The sequence below is a fragment of the Drosophila subpulchrella genome, chromosome 3L (genome assembly GCF_014743375.2).
Source record: "Drosophila subpulchrella strain 33 F10 #4 breed RU33 chromosome 3L, RU_Dsub_v1.1 Primary Assembly, whole genome shotgun sequence".
In the NCBI taxonomy this organism is placed as follows: Eukaryota; Metazoa; Arthropoda; class Insecta; order Diptera; family Drosophilidae; genus Drosophila; species Drosophila subpulchrella.
Genome location: NC_050612.1, coordinates 25,226,933 through 25,250,010, shown reverse-complemented (window position 1 = coordinate 25,250,010; position 23,078 = coordinate 25,226,933). Strand labels below are relative to the sequence as shown.

The following is a 23,078-nucleotide window of genomic DNA, read 5'->3' as shown; positions in this document are numbered from 1 at the left end:
CATAGTTTTAGAAATGGTATCACTATGTTTAAGAAAATTTATCTAAAGTCTGTATTTATATAGCTGTTCTCTTACAACTCAGAATCAACAGTAGAACCCACTTGAATGAAATGGCCTATCGCTTAATTCTCATAACAGTAAACTGGTTTTCTAAAGTAAGTGATCATAATTTTTGTCTATATATAAATCTAAATCTATCCACTCGAAACTAAGAATCAACACACAGTAAAATCCACTTGTATGACACCATAAAAGTTGTTATTATTCAATTTTTAAAACTGTGCATATATTAAATTCCCAAGGTAGAAAATAAAAAATAAAAATTGAAATGGTAATCTGGGTCCTACAAAATTCCCAAGTGATCGAAAATAAATTTTTATTCGTTTTGTTATTCACTGCACTGGGATCTGATGATAATGAACCACATTTAAACGTATAGACGTATATACCAGTAGTGGTGATCGAACCTGCCCCTTTTTTTTTGCCTCGGAGACAGAAGTATATTACATTACATTGAGTAATTATGATATAGGAATATTTTTTTGGAATTTTTTACTTATCAAAAATATGTGAATATGTTAAAAAAAAGCTTTTTTAACCGTGTAACCACTGCAACAGCAACAATTATATTTAACTTTTAGCCCAAAACGCGCGCACGTTTAGGCCAGGAGTAGTCCTTTAGCCCGACTCCCTGTCGCCCAGCCTTTTCCCGTGGCCTTTTGTCTGGGCAACTCAAAAGGCCACAGCATGCAACACGTCAAAAGTTGAACGACAAGCGACCAGCTACAACAACTGTAGGTACAAGTGCAAGAGCAACAACCGAACAACCGAGCAACTGAACAACCTGCCAACTGTCGACGTCAGCGCCGTCTAACAACATAAAAATTGTCGGCACATTGTTGAAATGCCAGGAAATTATGTGCAGCCCCACAGGACGAATGGCGAAAGGAAAGCCGAAAGAGCTGTGGGGGATAACAGCTGCCAGTAATTAAAATGAGCAATTCACATAGTGTAGCGGCAAAAACAGTGACCAGACCTCGCGCCTAATGAGTTTATTAATTAAAAATCACTCTCATATATACATGAATGTACAGTTGCGTGCAGTGAAATAGTAAAAGTGCAGGAAAGACAAAAAAAATTGCAGCATTTTTATTCTTTAACAATTGTGATTGTTATTTATTTGTTCAAAATTATAGCAAATAAATTTTAGCAAACTCTCAAAAATACTAGTAACGTCTAAGATAATATTTGAACAACTTTAATAACGATTTAAGAAATTTCCAGTAGTCGTTCATTAAACGACCTTAAACTAATTTATTTTAATTGCACCTTATTTCTGCCAATTCACTTTGCCAGAGCAAATCTCAAACTCTTGCTCTTTGCCTCGCCCCCTAATTTACTTAAATTTATTAACCCACATTAACCACATTCCTGGCAGAATGTTGCTCATGGGGCCTTCGTAATGTGCCTCCGAAGCAATATTATAAGTTGCTTTAGGCTTTTAAAACTTTTCACTTTCCAGAGGAAAGTGCGGTTTGGTATCTCTTTTGCGGCAAATCAACTTTCAAACTGAATGCTAATGAATCATTTTCGCCAGCCCACTGACCGCAGTCGGTAAAGGTAGCGGTAGTTGGTCCACCCCACACCATTTATTAGTGGTTCTTGGCGAGGCCAAATTTATGTTTGCGGCTTGTTCAAGCAATAAACAAGACTGGATATGAAAGACCGGATATGAAAAAGGACCAGAGGTCGGACTGAAAAATTTAATTATCGCTATATTTTGCACATTTTTTATTAAACTTGCTCAGATAAAGAAACAGAAAGTAAGATAAAATAAGTTGAATGAAAGTGAATTATAAAAAAAGAAAAACCAAAAGGAAACAGAAATCGAAATTGCCAACAAATACAAACTACCAACTCTCATCTTTATCTTGGAATTCTATAAAATGATACTTAACTCAAGAATCCTTAAGAAAATGAAAGAATTTTTTTGGTGCTGCTTACTTATTGTATTGTATTTTCTCATCTCATCATCAACATCTGACGATGTCTAAAAATTTCATTTTTGATATTTTTCAGAAAGAAATATATTTTAAAGGCACGGTTACCTCCACTTAATTTTTTGCGCGTTGCAAGAAATTATATATATAGAAGAGCCACAAAAGATTCCCATACCATATTTCCATGCCATATTTTTCGGGAACAAAGTTTGGCAAGTGCCCGAAAAGTCGTGTGTCTATTCTTAAGCAAATTGCAGACTTATTAGCCGCCACTGAATTATACACCACTTCTAAGTAAACCACAAAGGCAGCAAACAAGGGTAGCTTAAATTTTCTAATATGTATGGCTCAGGCGGCTAGGTAAATAATTGATACCACTTTTTCAAGAAGAGGCAGGAAGCCCGTCGCCAGTGTTCTTTTGGCCTCTTTTTATGGTATTAAGTTATTATGTGCTTAAACCTAAATATAATGCCGAGGGGCTTCAGATGTTGAACGGCAGCCGTGGCTGTGCTTTTATTGTTTATTGAGAGCTGGGCCGATGTAACAGGCCGATTTAACTGTCTCACCACTCTGGCAGCACAAAGGAGCAGTGCTGCCTTCGTTGAAACATCTTAAGTGCAGCCTCGAGTTGCTGTTATTCTTCGTTGCCTTCCATTTCCATCACACAGGAAATTGTTATACTTAATGGGTTTTTCCCAGTCTATGGCCGTCGGAGGTAAGTGGGCAACCTTTAAATGTTAAATGGAGCCCGCTTAATAATTGATTAGTTTGAGGCTCACAAGTAGTTAAGTCCCTAACCGCCCGATTCTCGGGCACAGAGTGCGCATTGTAGCATTTACAGCTCTCCTAACAAATTTGCAAATGCAAATTGATTTTGCGGATGGATTTTGGGTTATCTCAACATGGTATCTCACTTAGTAGTTATACTGAAATTTTGTATTAGGGTAGCTTAAGCTTTTTAACTCCCAGATTCGTAAATAAGTTGTAATTATTTTATTACGCAGAGTGGAAATTAATTTATATTTTATACTTACTGGCAATATGTTCGTTGTGAAAGGCCAACATGATCGTTTTTTTTCTGGTACTGTTTCTTAGGTTTCCGGTGCCGAAAATTATATATAGGGTCGTGTTATACGGTTTTTATTGTTCCTGATATTTCCAGCGCCTGCAATATCACACTTCGATTTTTTCTGAATTTAGTCGTTGCTAAGACCTGAAAAAATAATGAGGATTTAAGTTTATTGTGGTCTGTTTTTAATATCAATTTTAAAATATGTTATTATGCATTATTTTTTTTTAATTTTAAGAATAAAAACACTTTTCTAATAAATTCGCTTAGATCTAGAAATTTATTAGCAACAAATCTTAAGTTATGTTCTAGTCGGCTGACTTTAACTCTTGTTATTCCTTTAAGATCCCGCCAAAAACTATTGTTTTCCGTATATGTGCAAATATGAAGCTCGCCATTACCAGAGTGCTAGTAGTCACCCTTTGATTTTTAGTTAGACTCTCAGTAAGTTTGACTGCGCAACTGTGTGGCATTTCCGCTTCCGCAACGGAAGCTAATGGAAATGGAAGGGAGCAATTGCGAGGGTCCAAATGACTTGGAAATTCCAAGCTGGAATTGAAAAACAATGCACAAGCCATTTTTAAATAAATAAAGGGCCATAAAGAATTCTTTCTTACATGTGGCTAACAAAGTTTGTGTCTGGAATTTAAATATTGGTGTGCTCTGCTTTTCCTAGCCAGGTTTGCTTCAATTCGCAACCTAATCTAAATATTATAAGAAACCTTTGTAAGCCAACATAAAAAGCTTAAAGAAATTTAAGCGTGTTTATAATATTTTGCAGCAACGCATTAGCCCCATTATTGGCAAGCTACGTCGAAAAGGTGTGACGAAAATAGGGCCCTTTCCATCTGCCGCCCCTTAAATGCGTCTGGTAAATCTTTAATGAGGGACCTAAACGCACTCCAAGTAAATATCGATTTTATTTTCTTGCTAATTTTCTGCTCGTTATTGCTATTCCTGCCCCCGAACAACAGGACAGCACACACGTGGGCCAGTGTTGAGCTGCTCCTTTTTTGTCCTCAACCAAAAAACAATGAGCTTTCCAGCTCGTTCTTTCCTTTTGCTGGCCCGGCTATGTTTGTGTTGTCTGCAACTTTTCTGACCATTCCACCAAAATAGTCCGGGACATTGTAGCAAAAACAAAGGGAGTGGGAGGGGGGCTTCCAAGGACTATAAGGACTGCTACTGCGGGGATGAGGTTGATGATGACGATGACGATGACGACGTTCACGTCGACAGACTTCCTGACTTGCTGAGTTTCCTGCCTCGGCTGGCTGTTTTCATAAGCTACCACTGTGAACTTTAAAAAGGTATATTGGACTAAGCAAAGTCAGATCAGCTTATCTAAGCAGGGTATCTTCTGGTTCGATAAGAACGGTCTATGTATTTTCTCATGCTTGTTTGGCTCTTCGTACAGAACACAAAACTTTGGGTGTAGGATTCAGATTTGCATTTACCAGTCCACAGCCCCGTTTTCCCCAACCATTTCACTTTACCCATGCAGAAGCCTAAGCAATTGGTTTATCTGTATATAAGCTGGGGCATACATGTGTCTGGATGTTAGGACGCCCCCTGCAGTAGGCATTCGATTTAAAAAACCCTAATAATGATAGCTATGATGATACTGTAGGTGATTCTTTTTCGCCTAAATTGGCAATTGGATTTCCCTGCTATTGGCTAACTACTGTTGAATTATGTTAAATGAAGTTTGCATTACTTTTAGTCTGCCCTTACCGACTCATGGCTTTAGTCGTAGCCCATTAGCATGGCCAACAAATTCCATTGTTTTGGCTTTCTGTTTAGCCCGCATTTATCTTCTCATTTCCCACCCGCCGAATTTCGGCAATCATAATGGAATTTTCGTGTAAACAATTTGCATGCTTTCAGCTTTACCTCATTTTACATGGTTTGGTAAATGAAGAGAGTCTCTGCAGTGAAAAATTGACTTAATCAATTAACACATCAAGTCTTTGTAGAAGTTAAGGTTATAATTGAGAGATCTGGGATAGAGCAATTTTAATCATTTGTTTGCGAATAACCCGCCCTAATGTGTTGGTCACCTTTTTGCTTGGCTTTCTTTCCATTAATTTCCGTAAACCCTCATTTTGCCTTTTTGTCCTTGTGTGAAACTGTTTGTCAGGCTTATGAGCTTAAGCGAGGACACTCTCACATAGGAGGCGAAGAGATATTGCCGAGTAGATGAGCATATAAACACAAACACTGGGAGAAAAATAAATGCATTTAAAATCATACTAAGGCTCTGAAGAATATTTTCTCAATTCTTTAAAATATTGTGAGCTTCATTTAAAGACCAGGTGTTAATTTACTTAAACCAAACTGAACTTAATTAGTTTGACTGACTAAGGAGGAAGATGCCCAGAATTTCGGCCAAAAGTTGTAAAAGCCCGAAAGGCGGCTTCTTTGTGTCTACAAAGAATTTAACTACATACCTTCATAAAAAACAAAAGAGCTGAGCTCACTAAAACTTACAAATTACTTTAATACTGATGATTTAAGGATTTTTTACCACTTTAGAATTTTTTATCAATCTATAAAGTGTAAAAAGATGAAAATATTTCCATTTCTATTTAGCAGAAGGTAGCAGCCTACTCGCGTTTCCAATTAGATCTCAACAACTGTAACCTGTGTATCTGCGGGTGTACATGCATGGGCATAATAAGTCAAATTAAATAAATTTAATTACATAACCAGCCCAATGCCAGGCAGAAGAGGCCCCATCAAGCCGGATACTCAACTTTTGCCAGTGAGTGTGTGGGTGTGTGGCTGTGCGGTTGTGTGAGTGTGGCACAGGACACCCGCACATCCTTCCAACCGCCCATCCTGCCAACCACTTACCCACACAACTGTCCCGTAGATAGACCGAGTTGTTGTGCCGGAATGTTTGTGTGAATGCGCCTACTTAGCCTTTAGTTTCAAGTGCATGGCCTCTCCGGAACCCCCTCTTTATAAGGGGGGGTTTCATAGCCCCTACCCACAGGGTGCAGGTGCTCAAGCGAAGCCACACATATGCATTGGAGGCTGTGTGTGAGAGTGGGGCTCCTGTGTGCAAGTTCGTTTAGTCCTGGTCGCCGTTCATGTGAGTGGTGCTCTGAATCAGGAGCACCCCATCCCCATTACCCACTCCCCATTTTTATCCTGCCACCAGGACCTCGTCCGCAATCGTCCACGAAACTCAACTGACTTTCTCCGTGGGCCCCCCACCTTTCTCCCGATTTTCCCTTTCTCTGTTTGACTTAACAAGTCGTCGTCGTTGGGGCGGCGAGTAATTATGAAAATTTTCAAAATGAGCTCTCGTCCTGAGCTCTCCAAGCCCACGGTTCAGTTTTTGAAAGTTGAGTACGAGTAATTAAAAATTTCGTAGTGTCGCTGCCACTCAGTTCCCCGGTCTAGATTTGACTCCTGCCCCAAACAGAATTGTCTGGCATATGCTTATTTAGCTGTTGTTCCCGGAAATATGTAGGTATATGAATTTAAATTAAATTCATTTCGCTTTCCTATTTACCATACCTGCAAATATATATATATAAACACTACACTATTAAGCCGTGTCGGTGAATGTGTTTTGTGTTGGTGGGTTTCCTTTTAATTAGAAAAGCGAAAAGGCATTTAGTTCTAAAGCGTTTCCATATAAAGGCTTAACATTACTGCAATTAGTTTTGTTGGCATGCCCAAGATGGCAGGTGCCACATAAAAGTACTTTTAAAAAGCATTTTAATTGAGTTCATGTAGGATGAAAATTAAGTCTTAATTAAGTAAATATTTGAAAAACAAGGTTAGGATATCAACAGGGGAGAGTGTAGTAATCTGCTTTATTTTCCCCATTTACCTGAAATATTGTTAAGTGAAGGGTGAAGTCAAAAACAGTTTAAAGAGACATTTTATTCACAATCCAATATGGTTTGAGTTAGATACTAAATGCCTCTACTCAAGCGGAAGTGTACCTTAATACTCTCTTTGTTTGCGCATTATTCTTGCCACCTAATTTCATCTCAAGAATATGATGATGCACATTAACAACTTGGCTAGCCACAAAGCAAACAAAATGGCATCTAATCTCACCATTTATGTGAGTATAAAGTGTTAGATAATGGTGCTTTTGTGGGGAGCAAGACTTTAGTTTTGAGCTTCTGAAGATGTGGCATCGGATGAAAATGCTTTAAAACTGGGACAATGCTATAAACTATGACATAAACATACACTTCACATAAAAAGACTACAAAAACTATGCTAATAGTTAGTTTTTTGTTTCAAAAATTGATTTATTGTTCATTTCTTGCGTTTAGTGGTTTTCTTAATAAGCCAATTTTAATAATAATAAAAAAATATGGCATCTATATATATATAAATTCAAGAACATTCACTTAATACCTCAATAACTTCGCACCCAATCCAAGCCAATGGAATTAACTCGACTGAAGCAGCGAAGTCACTCAGGTCTGTTCAAGACAGACCCGAAAATTAATAATTAATCATGCTGTAATTTGCTTTCTTGGCAGGCCAGACATTATGGCCAGATGACCTTTTGGTCATTTACGCTTCTGGCTAAAAGCAGACGAATCCCAGACAGTCAACGCCAAAGGGATGATGATGGTGCACATGAATATTTAAGGGACACCTACATACAAACACGATTCGGGCTAGATGGAGATGTAACTAACTTGCGGTTTTCCATTTGGCCAGAACTGAGGCAGAATTCTGGACCTAGAATGTAGCTATAGGTATTCTAGATAGCAAGAAGAGAGCAAAGAGGAATCGAGTCCAATAAATTTGACATATTGTAACAACGAAACAAAGGATGGTTCTACTGGACGGTATATGTCACTGGCAGAGTCTGAACTTCTCTGTACTCAATTCTCATTCCATATCAAAAGTTGAATTCTGGATTCAATAGGAGAATGTCAACGATTGTCATTTCTGGCATTCCTTTTTTCTACATTTATTGGAACCCTAACCGCAAGAATCTTTGACCTTTGTCTAAATGGACTGACTATAACTCATATGCAAAACCACAAAGAATTGCAAATGTAATTAACAATGTAATTTTGGCCTTAACATGTACCTTTACCACCTCGTTTTCCTCATTCTGAACGTGTACGTGGGTTCGAAAGACAATTGAAATGAGTAAGGTGGTTGGCTGGGGCAAAGGGCAGGGGTCTGGGCAAAGTCTGGGGCTGAATGTTAACAATAACAATGCCACTGCAACAATTGTAATGATGAAATAAAAGTCAAGTGAATACAATGGCTTCGGAAAACAACAACAGCAAAGGCAAAAGCGGCAAACCAAACATGAAACTCACTCACTCAGAGTGCGACCATATATATGGGGGTAGAAAAGGGGAAACGGAAATACGACTACACCTATTATCAGAATGGCTACCTCTCACCCCTTAACACCGGACTTGTATTTGGCGTGAGTTGGTTTGGCTGGTTGTTGTTCGTTACATGAAAGGGCAACTTTGTAACAACAAAACCCAGTACACAGTTTTATAATAAAAACCAGAAGCAATCCAGCCAGTAACCAGTAACCAGCAACCGGCAACCGTGTTGATAGACGGCTGAGCTACCCCTCAGCTCTCTGTGGGCGAAACTTGTTGGCCTTGTAATATCAAAAATCACCGCCCGACTGTTAATCATCGCCCCGAAATTGTAATGGCATGTGCAGTCAGTCCATCCTGCCCCATTCACTTATACTCTCCATAAACATGTAAACAGCTTGTAACAGATTTCAGGGCGAACAGAGATTTTTGTTTTTGCCGGCTTTTTGCAAACTCTTTTCGGTGTAACTCATACTGTGTCTCTGGTCTCTGGCCTTCGAGCTTGCATGCGAGTTTAAAGTTGTTGGGGTCCCTGGTTTAGGTTTACCTCTGGCCCACCTAAAAGCCCCATTCCATCCTCCGTAGCTCCCAAAAAAACACCCCGTTCGTGTTGCCGAACTGGGAACTGGGAGGTGGAAAGTGGGAAATGGGAAATGGGAACTCTAAACTGTGAGGAACTGGGAGCCGAGAGTTGAGAGACTAACAGCAAGCCAAGCGCCCCAGGTGCAAAGTGTAAATGAAGACTGATTGCAGTTCACATGAAGAGGGGGGCTCTGGATAAAGGAGAGGTTACGAGTACCAGAGTGGCATAAAAAACGCTGCTCTTTGCCCGACGCTCTTGTTTGCCGAAAAACGGGGGGTAATTGCGGTTAAGTGCTGGTTTATTGGCTTGGCAAAAGGACTTAAAAGATATTTGAATTTGGCAACGCGACAAAAATACACCCTGAGCCATTCTAGCCAGAGCCCATGTATACAATTACAGGGCTAAGGTAAAGGGTAAGCCTTCGAATGTGCTTCGCTGTTGATACCAGTATAAATTTCTTTTACAATCCATTATGCCAACATTTTTTTTTGCCATCCAAACTTAATTTCTAAAAGCACTTGCCATTCACTGGATTGCAGCTGCACATCAGCGGGTCACATTAAAAAATTAATTTTTTAATTGAAATACAAACCTCCTGGCAATCCGCAGAGTTCCCTAAAGGGGTGGTTCCAAGGGGGCTGGCTCCACATATATGTACAATGTACATATGTGTATGTTTTCACGGGGTGGGGGAGGGGGACAGCTGCTGTCGCTCACTTAAGTTAATACGCAAACCAAATGTCACTCAACATTATCAACAGCAAACGTAATCAGTTAAAACTTTTTCCTGCCTCTCCGCCACTGTTGTTATGGGCCTAAACCATCCCACAGACCGACAGACTGAATGACAGACAGTGGTTGTTATTGTTGTTGCCGCTGTGCAAAAAGTTGGCAACATGTTTGTACTTTATTTCAATTTTGTATGTCCTCTACTTGACTCCGCTCCGACAAGCCAGCCAACGTTGTGAGTGCTCAAAACAAAGGGATGTGAAATAGCATTTTACCACGAATCCTAGATGTTCTGTCCTTGAACATGTGTACTATTCAATCCAATCGGTTTCCAATCCACTTTTCGTTAACTAAAAACATGATATTCTATCCAAAACATACTGTTTGGCACCGAAGGACAGAAAGAGATGTAATACCCATCAAGGAACCAACAAATGTACTATCCCTGTCATTAAGTTTCCTATTGACTTTTCCCTTACTAAAGCAGTATTTCCTCACATAACATATTGTTTTGACCCGAATTGAAGTTCCCCCAAAAAAACAAAGATATATATAGAACCGATTAAGGAACCAATATGTGTGCTATCCCTACCAATGATTTTTTTTTATATTTTAAACATAACCTATGCTTTTGACCCCACCAAAGAGTTTTAGATCATATAAAGGATAGAAAAATGTATAATACCCATCACAGTGCTAAAACTCTCCATCGCTTTCCCATCGACTGTGCCCTATTCCCTGGAAAAATAATATTTTTTATTTGGTTTCACTTTTCGGTGAATGAAAAGCGAACACAGAACTGTAGGCTGAATGTCTAAATTTTGCTTTGGAGGGCCGCAACCTGATATAGTCCTTCTGCCCCTCGGAACGAGCTTGTCGTAAGTGCTCGCGGCTTTTTGCATATTTTTGGGCAACTCGCGTCACTTTGCAAAACTGCTAACAAAAAGGGGGCAAAAAGGGCAAAGAGGGGTTTCAGAAGCGAAGTGGCGTGTGTGGGCCACTTGACAGCCGTTTAAATGCATTAAAAAATTACCTACTCTAACATGAGCAATGGAAAAGGAAAAAAGCAGCGGCAAACATGTCAGCCGCCCAATTTCACATGTGACAGAAAAGCGGAAGCGGGAGAAAGCAGGAGAAAGCGTGAAGGCCCACGTGGTTGTCACGCTCAATGGCAAAGTAGGGAAAAATCAAATCCACTGCAACTGGCGTTCGATCCAAAGAGGTCAGCAGCGAAAATGGGATTCGTTCTGGGGAGTGGTGCACTTTTTCCAATTTCTATTGAACAAGCTTCAAATTTAAAGAACAGGACTTCCTGAGTTTGAAGACCTCTCAAAATACATTCGAACTTCCATAACTTGAACTTCCTTAACGCGAAACAAAACATTCTGGCAATAGCGTTTAGCGACCCCATTTCATACAATTCTGTCTCAGTAAGTAAAATTTCATTACTCGAATTTCTCTATAAATTAAAACCATTGTTTGTCCCGAGCTCGTTTTTACAACTATAAGCCGGAAAACATGTATTGTTTATTTAATTTAAGAATTATTTATTACTTGTATTTTTTATTTTTTTACGAATGACAAAAATATGTTCCTTTTTTAATAATGGTTGTAGTTGGTTCCAGTTCTTAATTGCTAAAAATTGCTGTTCTAAGAAAATAAATGTCGTCCCTATGGCATCCCTATTGTTATACTATAGATTGTCATAGAAAACTGTGGTTTCAAAAACGGTTCATAATTAATAAAAGCTCAATAAAAACATAGCTTTGGTTTTAATAATTAAATTACAAGCTTATTATTTCTGTAGAACCGCAAATCCTTTTCACGACAGGTTCATCCTTTTTGTTAGGATATCAAAAGAAAACCGCAACGGGAAAAACTCAACGGGATGCCGAGAACTGAAAATTACGAACCTGGGTGACTGACAGCGTCCGACATTTTTTTGTTGGCCTTCCTGTCCTGTTCTGGGTGCAAAAACGCATTACGCATTCACTTTGCTCAACACTTGTGTTCATTTTATGCAGCCTATCCCAGCCCCGCGTTTCGATCCCATTACCACTGCTCGCTTACCACACTCTGTTTTTGGTCTGTGCACGTTTGTTCAAATATTCATTGCGAATTCCAATTAAATTTTCGCTTAAATTGGCAATACCAACAGCGAAATCTGTAGTTGATAGCCGCTCTAAAGTTTGTTTTCTTTAAAGCTGTTTTTCATTTTACCTGGAACTCTCAGAGTATTGATGTACCAAGTAAAAATTCTCCTGTATTTATAATACTATTTTACAAGGATTGAAAGGGTAGTTTAAAATTAGGGAAACGTGTTTAAGAGCTAAATAAATGTTTTTATGTACATAAATGTCCCATCTTAATCAGCACCAACCATATCAATTCAAACTGTTTAAAAAAATATACATTTTGAGTAGAGGTGCGACTAAGAAAGATAAAATACTTAAAAGCGTTTATATGATTATTAAGTTCATTTGTTAAGTTTATTTGACATTATTATTTTTATGAGATAATTTCTTTATTGTCTCGCAATGCAACGAATGAAAGGATATTTTTTGTTACCAGTTTGGTTCTAGGAGCTTGGTATGCTAAATAAAATGGTCCCATGCTGGGACTTTCTCCGCCTTATTGCTTTAAGATTTATGTCTTTGGATTGCATCCTACGTTGGCTGATTTGGGCCAACTTGGTGTGGACTAACTTGGCATGAGTTCTACAACTTCAATAAATGGGCACACGCTGCGTATGAGCCATATTTAAAATATGTATATCCGAAAAGTGGCTATTTTTCATAGAGTTACAGATTATTTTAATAAACTTTTCAATAAATCTTGCAAGGTTGTACCAATCAAGAAAGAACTTCTTCAAAACCAACACAAAATAAAATAGTGGCAATGACTGATCTAGTGATTTTGAGTCCTCTTTTAAGGCCGCCTCAAAAGGTCAAATGACATCGGAAGGTCAACGCTTGCTCCTTACTTATAGAAATCAAATAAACCTCAAAATATAAAGACAAAAAGCACGGGGAATTTTTTCTTGGTCTGTCGAGTTGATTTTTAGTTGTGGCACTGGCTGACAGAAAAATGAACAATAGAAAGGCAGTCGGAAATAAAGAATATCCACAAGTTGGATTTATCCGTCCCAGGCTTGACCTGGAAATTTGAGGACCTTATGTCTGAAAGCATTAAAGAAAAAAGATCAATAGACCATTTCTCAATTTTCATTTTCCAATAAAATGTTATTACTACGTACCACACAAAAACCTAAAATTACATTGTATTAGTCTGCTTAACTAGCTTGCACTTTTCATTCCCAACTGGTGTTGCAAATGCTTGCAATTATTTACTTACTTACTTCCAGAAAGGTGAAATTATGGCTTGTGTAAATCCTATTGATAAATCCCTGGCCTGCACGTAATATGGAAATTAAAACACAACTCCAACAAAGTGCAGTCCGCAAATGGGCAAAACTTCACATTCACCCACGCATTAACTGAGGGTGCAAATGCTACCTTACATGCACGAAGGACATGCAACATTGTTTTCATTTTTACAGCCTTCTGGAGTAACTTACTTAGCAAAATGAACACGCCTTTGGTATGTCTATAGAGTGGGAAATTCGTAGACCCTTTTTTTTTGATTTAAGAATCTGAAAAACCATAGCAGGGAATTGCACATATCTAAGGATTTATGAAATTTATTTGCAATTATTTATTTGTACTCAAAGATAACTAGGGATAACAACATTTTCTCGAAACAGAGCTTTGGTTTCATTATAAAGAACATGTTCCCTGAAGCCAATTGGAATGATGTCCTGTGCAATCCTTTCCTGCAATCCAGACATAACATTTGTGGTCAGACGTTTAGTTAGGCTCCCTTAATGGAAAATCTGGACAGTTACATTTCTGACCCAAGAGCCTAGGAATATTTCTGCAACCTCATGGTATGGGGAATGAAAAATTGTTACCTAAATATCGCAGACTCTTCCAGAACCGAGCTTCCGTTTGCAAATGTTTCAAGTTTAAAATGAGCGTGTAATTAGAAATGTAAAGAGGGTAATGAGGAAAGCGGGGAAAGTGGGGAAAGCTATGAAAATGGGGAAAACAGGAGTCGAGTCAGCTGCAGAGCAAAAGTCACTGCTGCGTTGAGTCCCCAGGAAATGTCCCACGCAAAAGGAGGAAAATGGCGAATAAAATTGAAATAAAGTGGTGCAAATGCAAAAACGTGCACACACCCAGTCACCTCACCGCAAAAGTGCACCATTCCACACACCGGTCCTAGGAAGTTTCTGGCCCCAACAATGAGTAGCATAAAAAGTTATGTATAAAAATCTTTCGCTATTTTTTGCTTGCACTTCCGTTACAAGGCGAACAGAATTTGCATGTGACATTTGTGGTTGAGTTTTTGTTGATGGATGAGGGTAGACAGATATCTTTGCATCAGCAACGTCTGCTGATAAAGCAATAAACCAGGTTTTATATGCGTGTTTGAATTAGAGATACGGAGACTTGCATTCTTATTTAAATAAAATGATTTGTTAGTGGCTGGTTATTTTCTTTTAAGGTGGAAAAGTGTTAGGTGAAGAATGTATACTTTAATTAATTATTTAAATAGTTACGCTAGTTCTATAGATTTCATATTCATCTCTGTTTATTTTTTGGTTTTCAAAAGTACTAAATTCTAGAATATTTTAACATGAGCTAATTTTTTATTTTTGTTTAAGGTAAATCAACTAAATAAATAAGCAAGAGTGTAAGTAAATTTAAGTAAACAGTCAAGCCCCGATTGTTTTACCAAAATTATTTTTAAAATCGAAGTAAATACCCCCAACACCATATTTTATTAAACCAGTCGAATAATATAATGTTCATTTACAATGTACAATTCTTCCATCCTTTTGGTAAATATATAAATAGTAATATTTTTATTTTTTTAATATCACCATCAAGAGGAACAAATCCTTAAAATACACTTACCACTTTGTAACCCCCAATTAAGTTGTACACACTTCAATAGCCAAACATCCAATAACACGACGGCAAGTATTTGTTGTTTAATTTGCTGTATAATTCAATTTGCTTTCACGGGTAGCATATGCGATATTTACTCTGCTCATTTATTCAATAATATATATAAATTTGTATTTCATATTTTTCTTTGTAACTGTGTTTGCGGGTATTTAATGATCTGCAGCACCTCCTGGTCTACTCGGTTTTATTACACATTGCATTAGGCACTACATTAATTCCTGATGTTTTTGTTGTATTCTTTTTTTTTTGTAATTTCGTTTATGCTGTTTGCAGAATTAATTTATAAAATATTTAAAGAACGACGCGCCGCAAGCTTTTATTTTTGGTTATTTCTGTTTGTGTTGTTTTTTTCCATGAAATATTGATGGCGTTTGTTTTGTATTTTGTTATTCATTTATTACTTTTGATAATATTTTTTGCAGACGCTGTAAAACATAAATGCACAGGGATGTTTAAAGAGGATAAGAGGGTGGTGTTGCAAGCCCATATGAATTAAGGGACGCGATAATAAACATGCACAAACACAATAAATTTTACATTATAAACAGCAAGAACAACAAAATGTACAATTAGCAACAGCAAAAGCATAAATTTTCGCTTAAGAGTTTAAAATGGTGAAACAACAGCAGAATCGCGTATACGCCACGTGGACGCGTGATAATTATGGCCTTTGGGCACGAAGTGTAGGCCACAGAAAATATCTTAAAATTTTTTCCTCCACATTCCTGCCCCCCCCACTCCTGGAAAATGAACGTTGAAAGCGAAATGTTTTCAGCAAGGACATGAACACGAGGTGGCGGGGCAAGGTCTGTCAATAGCTAAAGTTGGCTGACGAAGCCAAAAACAAAACACTGGCCGGGTTGCGAGAAGACGCAAAGAAGCCAAGCGCAGCCTTTTGGCAGCTGGAAAAACATATATGTACATGTCTATGTGGGAGCTGTCTGGGTTAGTAAAAGGCAAACGCGCAGGAAAAGGACTCTGGCTAAAGCGACAAAAGGAAAATCAAGCCAAAAGCTGAGCAAAAAAAAAGCGCAAGCAAAACAAAGTCGAGCGGATGATGAGACCTGACTGGCCCAGAAGAAAATGGAGAGAAAAGCGGCGAAAGCCCAGAGAAAAATGATACAAAAAGGTTATACCTAACCCATTAAAGGGGAAGTGTTCATTTTGGATACTCAGTATATACTCCTTTCTAGGTGGAAATTATGATATCTTGTCTTGATGCAGTTATTGCTTTTAGGCTACTAATTTAGAGGTGTAAAATATGATTCTTCACCTTGAGGACCCAATGCAGACAATTATGTGACACTGAACAATTATGGGTCAGTTATTGGCCATCTTTTTGCCATTGTCACTTTTCGGAAATCCCCTTTTAATGTGATTTATTGATTGGAGGTCGAACTTTATACGTCCCACTACCTCAGGGCCTGTTCTTGTAATATAAAAACGGCAAAGAAAACGTATTTGTCATGCCTTCTATCCTGTTATCTTTCCCATCCCACGGTTCCCCTCTGTTTAGCTATATAGCAGATATATATATATATATATTCCATGATGACTTTGCTTGTGTACGCCCGACTAGGTTTTTGCTATTTACACACGCCTACATGGCGGGGGGCGAACCTCAACCTTCAGAGGCCATAATATCTTCTACCCGCCAGAATGGCTGCGTCGCCTGTTTTATAATTTTCACAGACGTCGCCCTCGCAGTCTCCCACTCTCAAGTGCCCTGGGTTGACACTCGCACATTCAAACACTTCATAAAAAAGCCGCGCTTGTGCCCATTATTTATGTATATTTTCACCTACATTTATTTTATTTATGGAAAGGAAAACGAATGGAGACAGTAAAACTAAAAGGGAATGTTGTGAGTTAAGGTGGGACCAAAGCCTTAGGGAGAAAACATCAAAAACACCAGATGAAAATGGAAGAGGATAAGCTAAACACAAAAACATCCATGGAAATAAAATGCCTAAAAATAAGCCTATATATTGTCAGGGGCTCATTTGTATTGCAAAATTCAAAAAGCTAGGCAAAAGCAAATACAAATGTTTATTTTGGTCCTTTTTTTAGTAAAGAAACATAAAAGCCTTAGTTAAACAAGCATCACCGTATTCTTTGTGCAAATAAATCAGTATAAATAAGTCATATAAATTTAATTATAATAATAAAAAACGGAAAAACAACGTAAACAGAACGATAAACCAATTGCGTACAAGCCATTTTAAATAGGCCAATAAAGCAATCTGATTTTATTTTAAAAAATTGAATTTATCAATTAAAGATTTTTTATCTTCATCCGAACTCAGCGCCAAGAACACAATAAATATTTAGTAGATATGTATTTGTGCCATAATAAGCATATTTAATAGAAGCTGTGCCAGCAGTCATGATGCATTTGCATATGTGTCAGGGCATAAATATATAGAACGCAATTTCTATATGCATCTAGTTAAAGTTTTTCCTCTTTTTGGTTGTGTCATGGTGGGGGGGGATAGGGGGGATAGGGGAGCAGCAGGAGGAGGGGTCAGAGGGCACGTCGGGATGAAGCCTGCACTTGTCACGCCTTGTCTTCTTCTCATTCACCATGTCTATGTGTGCGGCGCTATTTGCATGGGGGCGTGCGTGTGTGCGGTTTGGCCTCGTTGAAAATGCAAAACAAAAATACAAAAAATGAGCAAGCGAGATAAATAAAAGGACAACAGTGGGGAAAAAAGGACGATTCTAAGAAGGCAATGCCCGTGGCTTTTTGAGTTTGCCCATAAGTGTCTGTGCTTGTGGATGTTTACTTCTGTGTATGGATTTGACGACATTTGCTGTATTGTAAACTCTGAAACGAGCTTAGATCACACTACTATGGAGAGATTTATTGAGAGAGAATCCTTTTAAATTGCCCCGCTATTGTGTTACTTAAATGCCTTGTAGCTGAATTTCTGGATATAAGGAACTGGATCTTTAAAATACTTAGAAGATTATTTTAGAATTAAATTACTAGGAAATGGGCGCATGTTTTGTGGATGTTCTCGATAGTTTTAATGAGCTTTAAGTATATAAGCCTTAATAATTAAAAAACATTTAAGAGATACGGAAAAAATATATATATTTTTAAGTTGATAAAAGGAATCAATGTTTTGATGGTAATATTTATTAACCAAAAATAAGTGACTTGAATTTACAACCCCATCTAAGGTTAATTCTAAAATTAGCAGATTACTTTTTTATATTACTGTCTTATTTTTTGTAACCAATTAAAGTAATATTAATACATGAATTTCTATTTGTATATATTAACAATTAAATTAAAGAATTCAATTATAATTAATAATTTTAAGAGCACATCTACGTATTAAAAGCCACAAAAAAAAAGAAATTATAACATTAATTAGTCATCTCCGCACTTTCCATCTGTGGATTCTCAGCTTTCAAAGTTGGTAAAAAGTCAGAGCAGCTTGAGGAGTTTTAAAGCACTCGTAAAAAACCGAGTTCAAAGTTACGGAGCTTGAACAGGGCATTGTATCAAAATGAAGCGTAGAAAATAAAGGTTGAAAATAATCAATAATAAAATGAAGGAGTTTCCCGAAACTTTGGCAATAAGTGGTTTCGGGCTTGGTTTACCCCTGGGGCAGGCTCCGAAGCTTTCGGTTAATTTTGATGCTTTACTTAAATGCCAAGAAAAAGTTGATATAGCAACAGATGCAGCTGGCGATAAAAGCAACTTTTGTGTGAATATTTCTTTAGCTTAAATATTACATTAACCCCTGCCTAAGCCGGCCACTCCTTCTTAGCCACAACGGGGTAATGAACTCAATGCGCGGGAGTTGGCCGGAGGCAGGAAAGCCCACGTTAAAGGGGTAGGCTAAAACAAGTTAGGAAAATATAAGCGAGATTCACCGAAATTATAATACACTTTCTCCTAATCTAAAAACATATCAGGATATTATGTAATAGCTCAATATATGATAGCTTTTAACCGCATTAAACCCATTTGATAAACCTTGGTTATAATATTCTAACACAATATATGATATGTTGTATAACAGAACACCCATTCTTAAGATGATGTCACTCCTTGACTAAGTGGTATATGGTTATATTCTGGAAGTCTGGCTTGGGATAATCCATATTCCATCATCCCAAGTTAGGGTACAAATAACAGGCCGCCGCCTGTAGCGATTGGCTGCACAAATGGAGCGTTTCAGGCCGGCAGCTGCAGCTTTATCGAAAAACAAGCGCCTTCGCACGTGTACGTGGCTATGTGTTCTGTGGGTGTCAACAATTGCACAGCTGGGCACACACAGCACCCACACACACACACCCACACACACACCTAAACTAAGATGCTGGCCAAGGAAGCTGCGGAAGTGGAAGAAATAATGGCTGTGGCGGCTGGGAGAATCAGTAGTTGCCGCACTCACACATAAAACTTATAGTAAGTCCATGGGTGGACAACTTTAAAAGGTTCAGTGCTAACAGGAAGAAAGGACCCCAGAAGTAGACACGGTCATAGGTCAGCGTTTAAAATGTAATCAACATTTTTATGGGTTCTTTCACATCTAACTTAAACTGCAGCCCACTGTGCGTATGAGTAATGTCTGTTTAACAGGTGGGAGTTCAATCGAAAAAGTTGTGGCTGCCATTTTTGGAAATAGTTTTTCGTTGAAGATAGTAAAACTATTTATATGTTTTGTTGCTGTTTAAATTGTACACTTTTATAGCATTCAATTGAAAGCCACTCGAAATTGCTTATTTAAGTGAAGAAAACCAGGAAAGACTTCTATAAAACTGAATCACTTTGATAGTCTAACTTAAGAGGCTATATAAACATCTTATAAGGCTTTAAATTAATTCAAATAAAAAAGCAACAAAGAAAAAGCGACAAATAAAAATGCAAAACACAAGACAACTTTAATATTAAATTAATGGCAGTCCAAAGCGGGAATGCTTTCAATTTGGAAAATGTTGTAAAAAGCTTTTGCGAATCAGCATTATTAAAATGAGTTGGTAATTAATTGCATTTTCCGAAATACTTTTGCTTTCCATCAGCAAGATGTTGTCGAATTTTTTTTTTGGAGCACAGAACTTTCACTGGAATCACAAAACACTGGGGGGGGCAGAGGGGCGTAATGGCGGAGGGGCTTTAATTCTCTTTGACGCTCGTCAAAGTTACGGGCCAAAAATGTATCAACACCCGAAACGTCGGGATGGCAGATGCTATGGGTATATGGGTATGGGTACACGGGTATATATATGGGTTTGGCCAAAACAAGTGATGCAGGATCTGGACCGAGAGGAGACCGATGACGCCGATGACGAAAACTCGTAGCACAAACACGGAGGAGGCGACAACAAGGACGACGCGGTGGGTGAACGACGATAAATGTTTACAAAGCGGCTACTGCCACACAACTGAAGCGACAGGATGCACTGGCTGGCTGGAACAGGCGGCTGCGGAACGAACGGAATTGGAGCAGTCAAAACACGACTTCGGCTTTTCCGAAGGACTCTTCATGGGTTGGATGGCGATGGTAATGGTGCGGGGCTTTTCCGAATTAGGTGGTGGTGGGGTTTATTTCGGGAAAGGGTTTGGGGAAAGTGAATTCGCCGGCCGAGGTTGGTGGGTGCCCCCAGCCTTTTCTTTTTTTTTTTGGGGTTGGTCGTGGGGAATTCGCTTCGACGGCTAACTAACCTACCGCAAAAACTCTAACTCTAGAACTTGTAAACATAAAGATAAGAAAACAGCCAAATGAATTATTCAAACTTGCACGAATATAGTCGGTTATCCTGCGCCTGCGCCAGGACCTCACACATATAGTTTCGTCCTAGGACGAAAAGGCCTAGACTAGAAAATAGGCCTAAGCGAATCAACATTAAGCAGAAGTGCAGCCCACACACGCCGCTTGAGTCGCTGCCAAAAAGACTAGGAAGTGGGTGGTGGTGGTTTATAGGTGGGTGGTGGGTGGTGGGTGGCTTTAGGGGGTGGCACCACCCCACTAGGCAGAAATGCTGAGGAGGCAAAAGTTTAGGAGCACTTTGCGGAATATGCAAAACCAAAACAAAGGCAAATTAGAGGCAAAAGCAGAGGGCAAAAGCACATGAGTCTCTTCGCAATTGCTTTCTCTCTTTTGCTTTCTAAATTTCTCTGCAAAACTCTCTCTTTTGTGAAATTCCCCACTTGTGTGTGTGAGAATTCGCAGTTCAAAGTTATTAGCACAGCTATACTTAGAAACGGAAGGACTTACTAATTAATACATGACCAAACCAAACAAAATCCTGACTTCTAATTGAATTATTAAGAAGCGGGGTGAGTCACACTTGATTAATGGTCATACCATTAAGAAAATACCATCTTGAATTAGGACTTACACGATCTTTAAGTCCATAATCAAATTAAAATACCTTGAGCCGGGCACGTTAGGTAAACAGAATCGCATGAAAGGTGATAATTACCATTGAAATGCCATGGCTGCCATCCCGTGATGTAAAATTGAAGAAGCTCTATATTTACCAACAAAAACTTACTTTCGAGCAACTAGCATGCAATCTATAATATAAGTGAAATGTAAGAAGTGAAAGTAATTCCTACAAGCAGCTACATTTTGCAACCGGACCTTAGGAAATCGTCAACAGCCCAAGGCGTTGTGCTTTTCGTGTGACATTTTTATAAATTACATAGTAAGAGTGCCCTTCAACAATTTTTGAAAATAAACCTACAATCCAATGAAGCAATCACAACAAGAAAAGAAACATTGGTATAATTGAAACCCTATATTTAAGGTGATTTATTGCACGAAAGTTTGTTTTCAGATTTAGGATAAACATATTACAGGCCAATGAGGTTTAGAACCCAATTATCTCTAGTTTACATTTTCAAAGATAGACCACTTTTCTTCGGAACACCTGTTAAAATGTGAATAACGTTTTCCAAATTTCTTGCCAATTTCATAATGTCCTTTACAATTGAGTGAAAAGTCCCAGACGAGTCGAGTTAACTTAGACATTTTGTAAAAGCAGGTGACAGGTGAGAATCGTGACCCGCATGCGAAACAAAAACTACCTGGCACAAACATAAATACATACATCACCTGTTAAGGCATAAACAACGACAGCGAAAGCCCTGTCGAAAATGTACCTGCCCATGGAAATAAAAAAACAGAAATAAACAAGGACTTTTTGCAAGAGTCATCTCCGGAAAGTCACTAATAACGATTTTTCAATAAATACGAGTCCCCTAAAGGCGTGCTGACCTTCCCCATTTTGTTTTATCCCAACTTGAGTATTTTCTTCCTTCGCTTTTCGCCTTCTTAAATATAGTTATTATGTTGGTTTCTGTATTGTGTTCTACTTCAGATTCACTTTCACTTTTTAAGGCTTTATTTTCACTTTTGTGCTGTTGTTTCCTGGTAACATTAAGAGATAAACTGTAGGGAAAAGTATAAATATGCAAGGTTGGTATTGTAACGAAAATTAATTGAACAATATCAGATTATAATTCAAAAGCTATGAAGTCTTAGGAGATTTCCTAAACAAATTCCTATAGCTAAAATGTTTTATTGTACATCGTTGTGCTGTATTTTTTAGACAGTGCTCTTCATTTTTGAGAATAGAGATATTATCTTATATATAAACTCCTTTAAAATTATAAGAAATCAAATGGTTATAACTTAAAAAAAATATTTACTAACTCAACTTATAGCTTTTTAAATTCAGAGTATTTTTATTCATGGCGTTGCATAAAAAATAAAACCGAATGGGCTGCATGGGACTGCCAAGAGACGAGGCAGGAAAAGAGTTAATCTGCGCTGAGCAAGCAAAATAATTTCCGATTTTTGCAGAAAGGCAGACACAGACTAATTAAGGAAGTGAAACATGAGGAATGCGTTGCGTTTCCTTGCTCAGGAAATAATCAAGTATTCCAAATGTTGCCAACTAATGGCGCATCACAAAGTGGGTGAACGCCTCGCGTCCTTCTAGACCATATATATTTTAGCTAATCCGCAGATATGCAGCCAAAAGCTCTTAAAAATGTTGAGTACTTTTTAGAGCTCTTAGACTTTTCAAGGCTTACATCTGCGCTTAATTATCCCGTCGTCGCTGGAAACCAATTACCTCTCCCTCCCCATTACTTATTTAAGATCCTGGCCCGCTTTTCGAGGCTGTCTCATGCTAGATCGTTTTGGGCCTATTAGCCTTAATGGGACTATCATGCCTGACTACGGAAACTTTCCCATATATACTCGTGTGTACATACTTTACCAGCGAGTCTGGCAGACATTTTTTAGATGTCCGACTTGCGCTGACCTTTGGTCTTGCAATTTTTTGCACGTCTTTGCA

At 38.3% G+C, this 23,078-nt stretch overlaps 1 protein-coding gene across 16 annotated transcripts in view; it reads right to left on the bottom strand.

Moving 5' to 3' along the window:
- Positions 1-20,140, bottom strand: part of LOC119553043 (CUGBP Elav-like family member 4) — a 279,958-nt gene extending 259,818 nt beyond the window's left edge. For all 16 annotated transcript variants that reach the window (XM_037863108.1, XM_037863109.1, XM_037863115.1 and 13 more), the window contains exons 1-3: positions 19,775-20,140; positions 14,697-15,175; positions 3,035-3,213 (exon numbers count right to left, since the gene is read on the bottom strand). In XM_037863108.1, coding sequence (XP_037719036.1) covers positions 3,035-3,065 — 31 coding nt within the window. In that variant the 5' untranslated portion in view covers positions 3,066-3,213; positions 14,697-15,175; positions 19,775-20,140. The remainder of the gene's footprint in view (positions 1-3,034; positions 3,214-14,696; positions 15,176-19,774) is intronic.
- Positions 20,141-23,078: the final 2,938 nt, after the last annotated feature.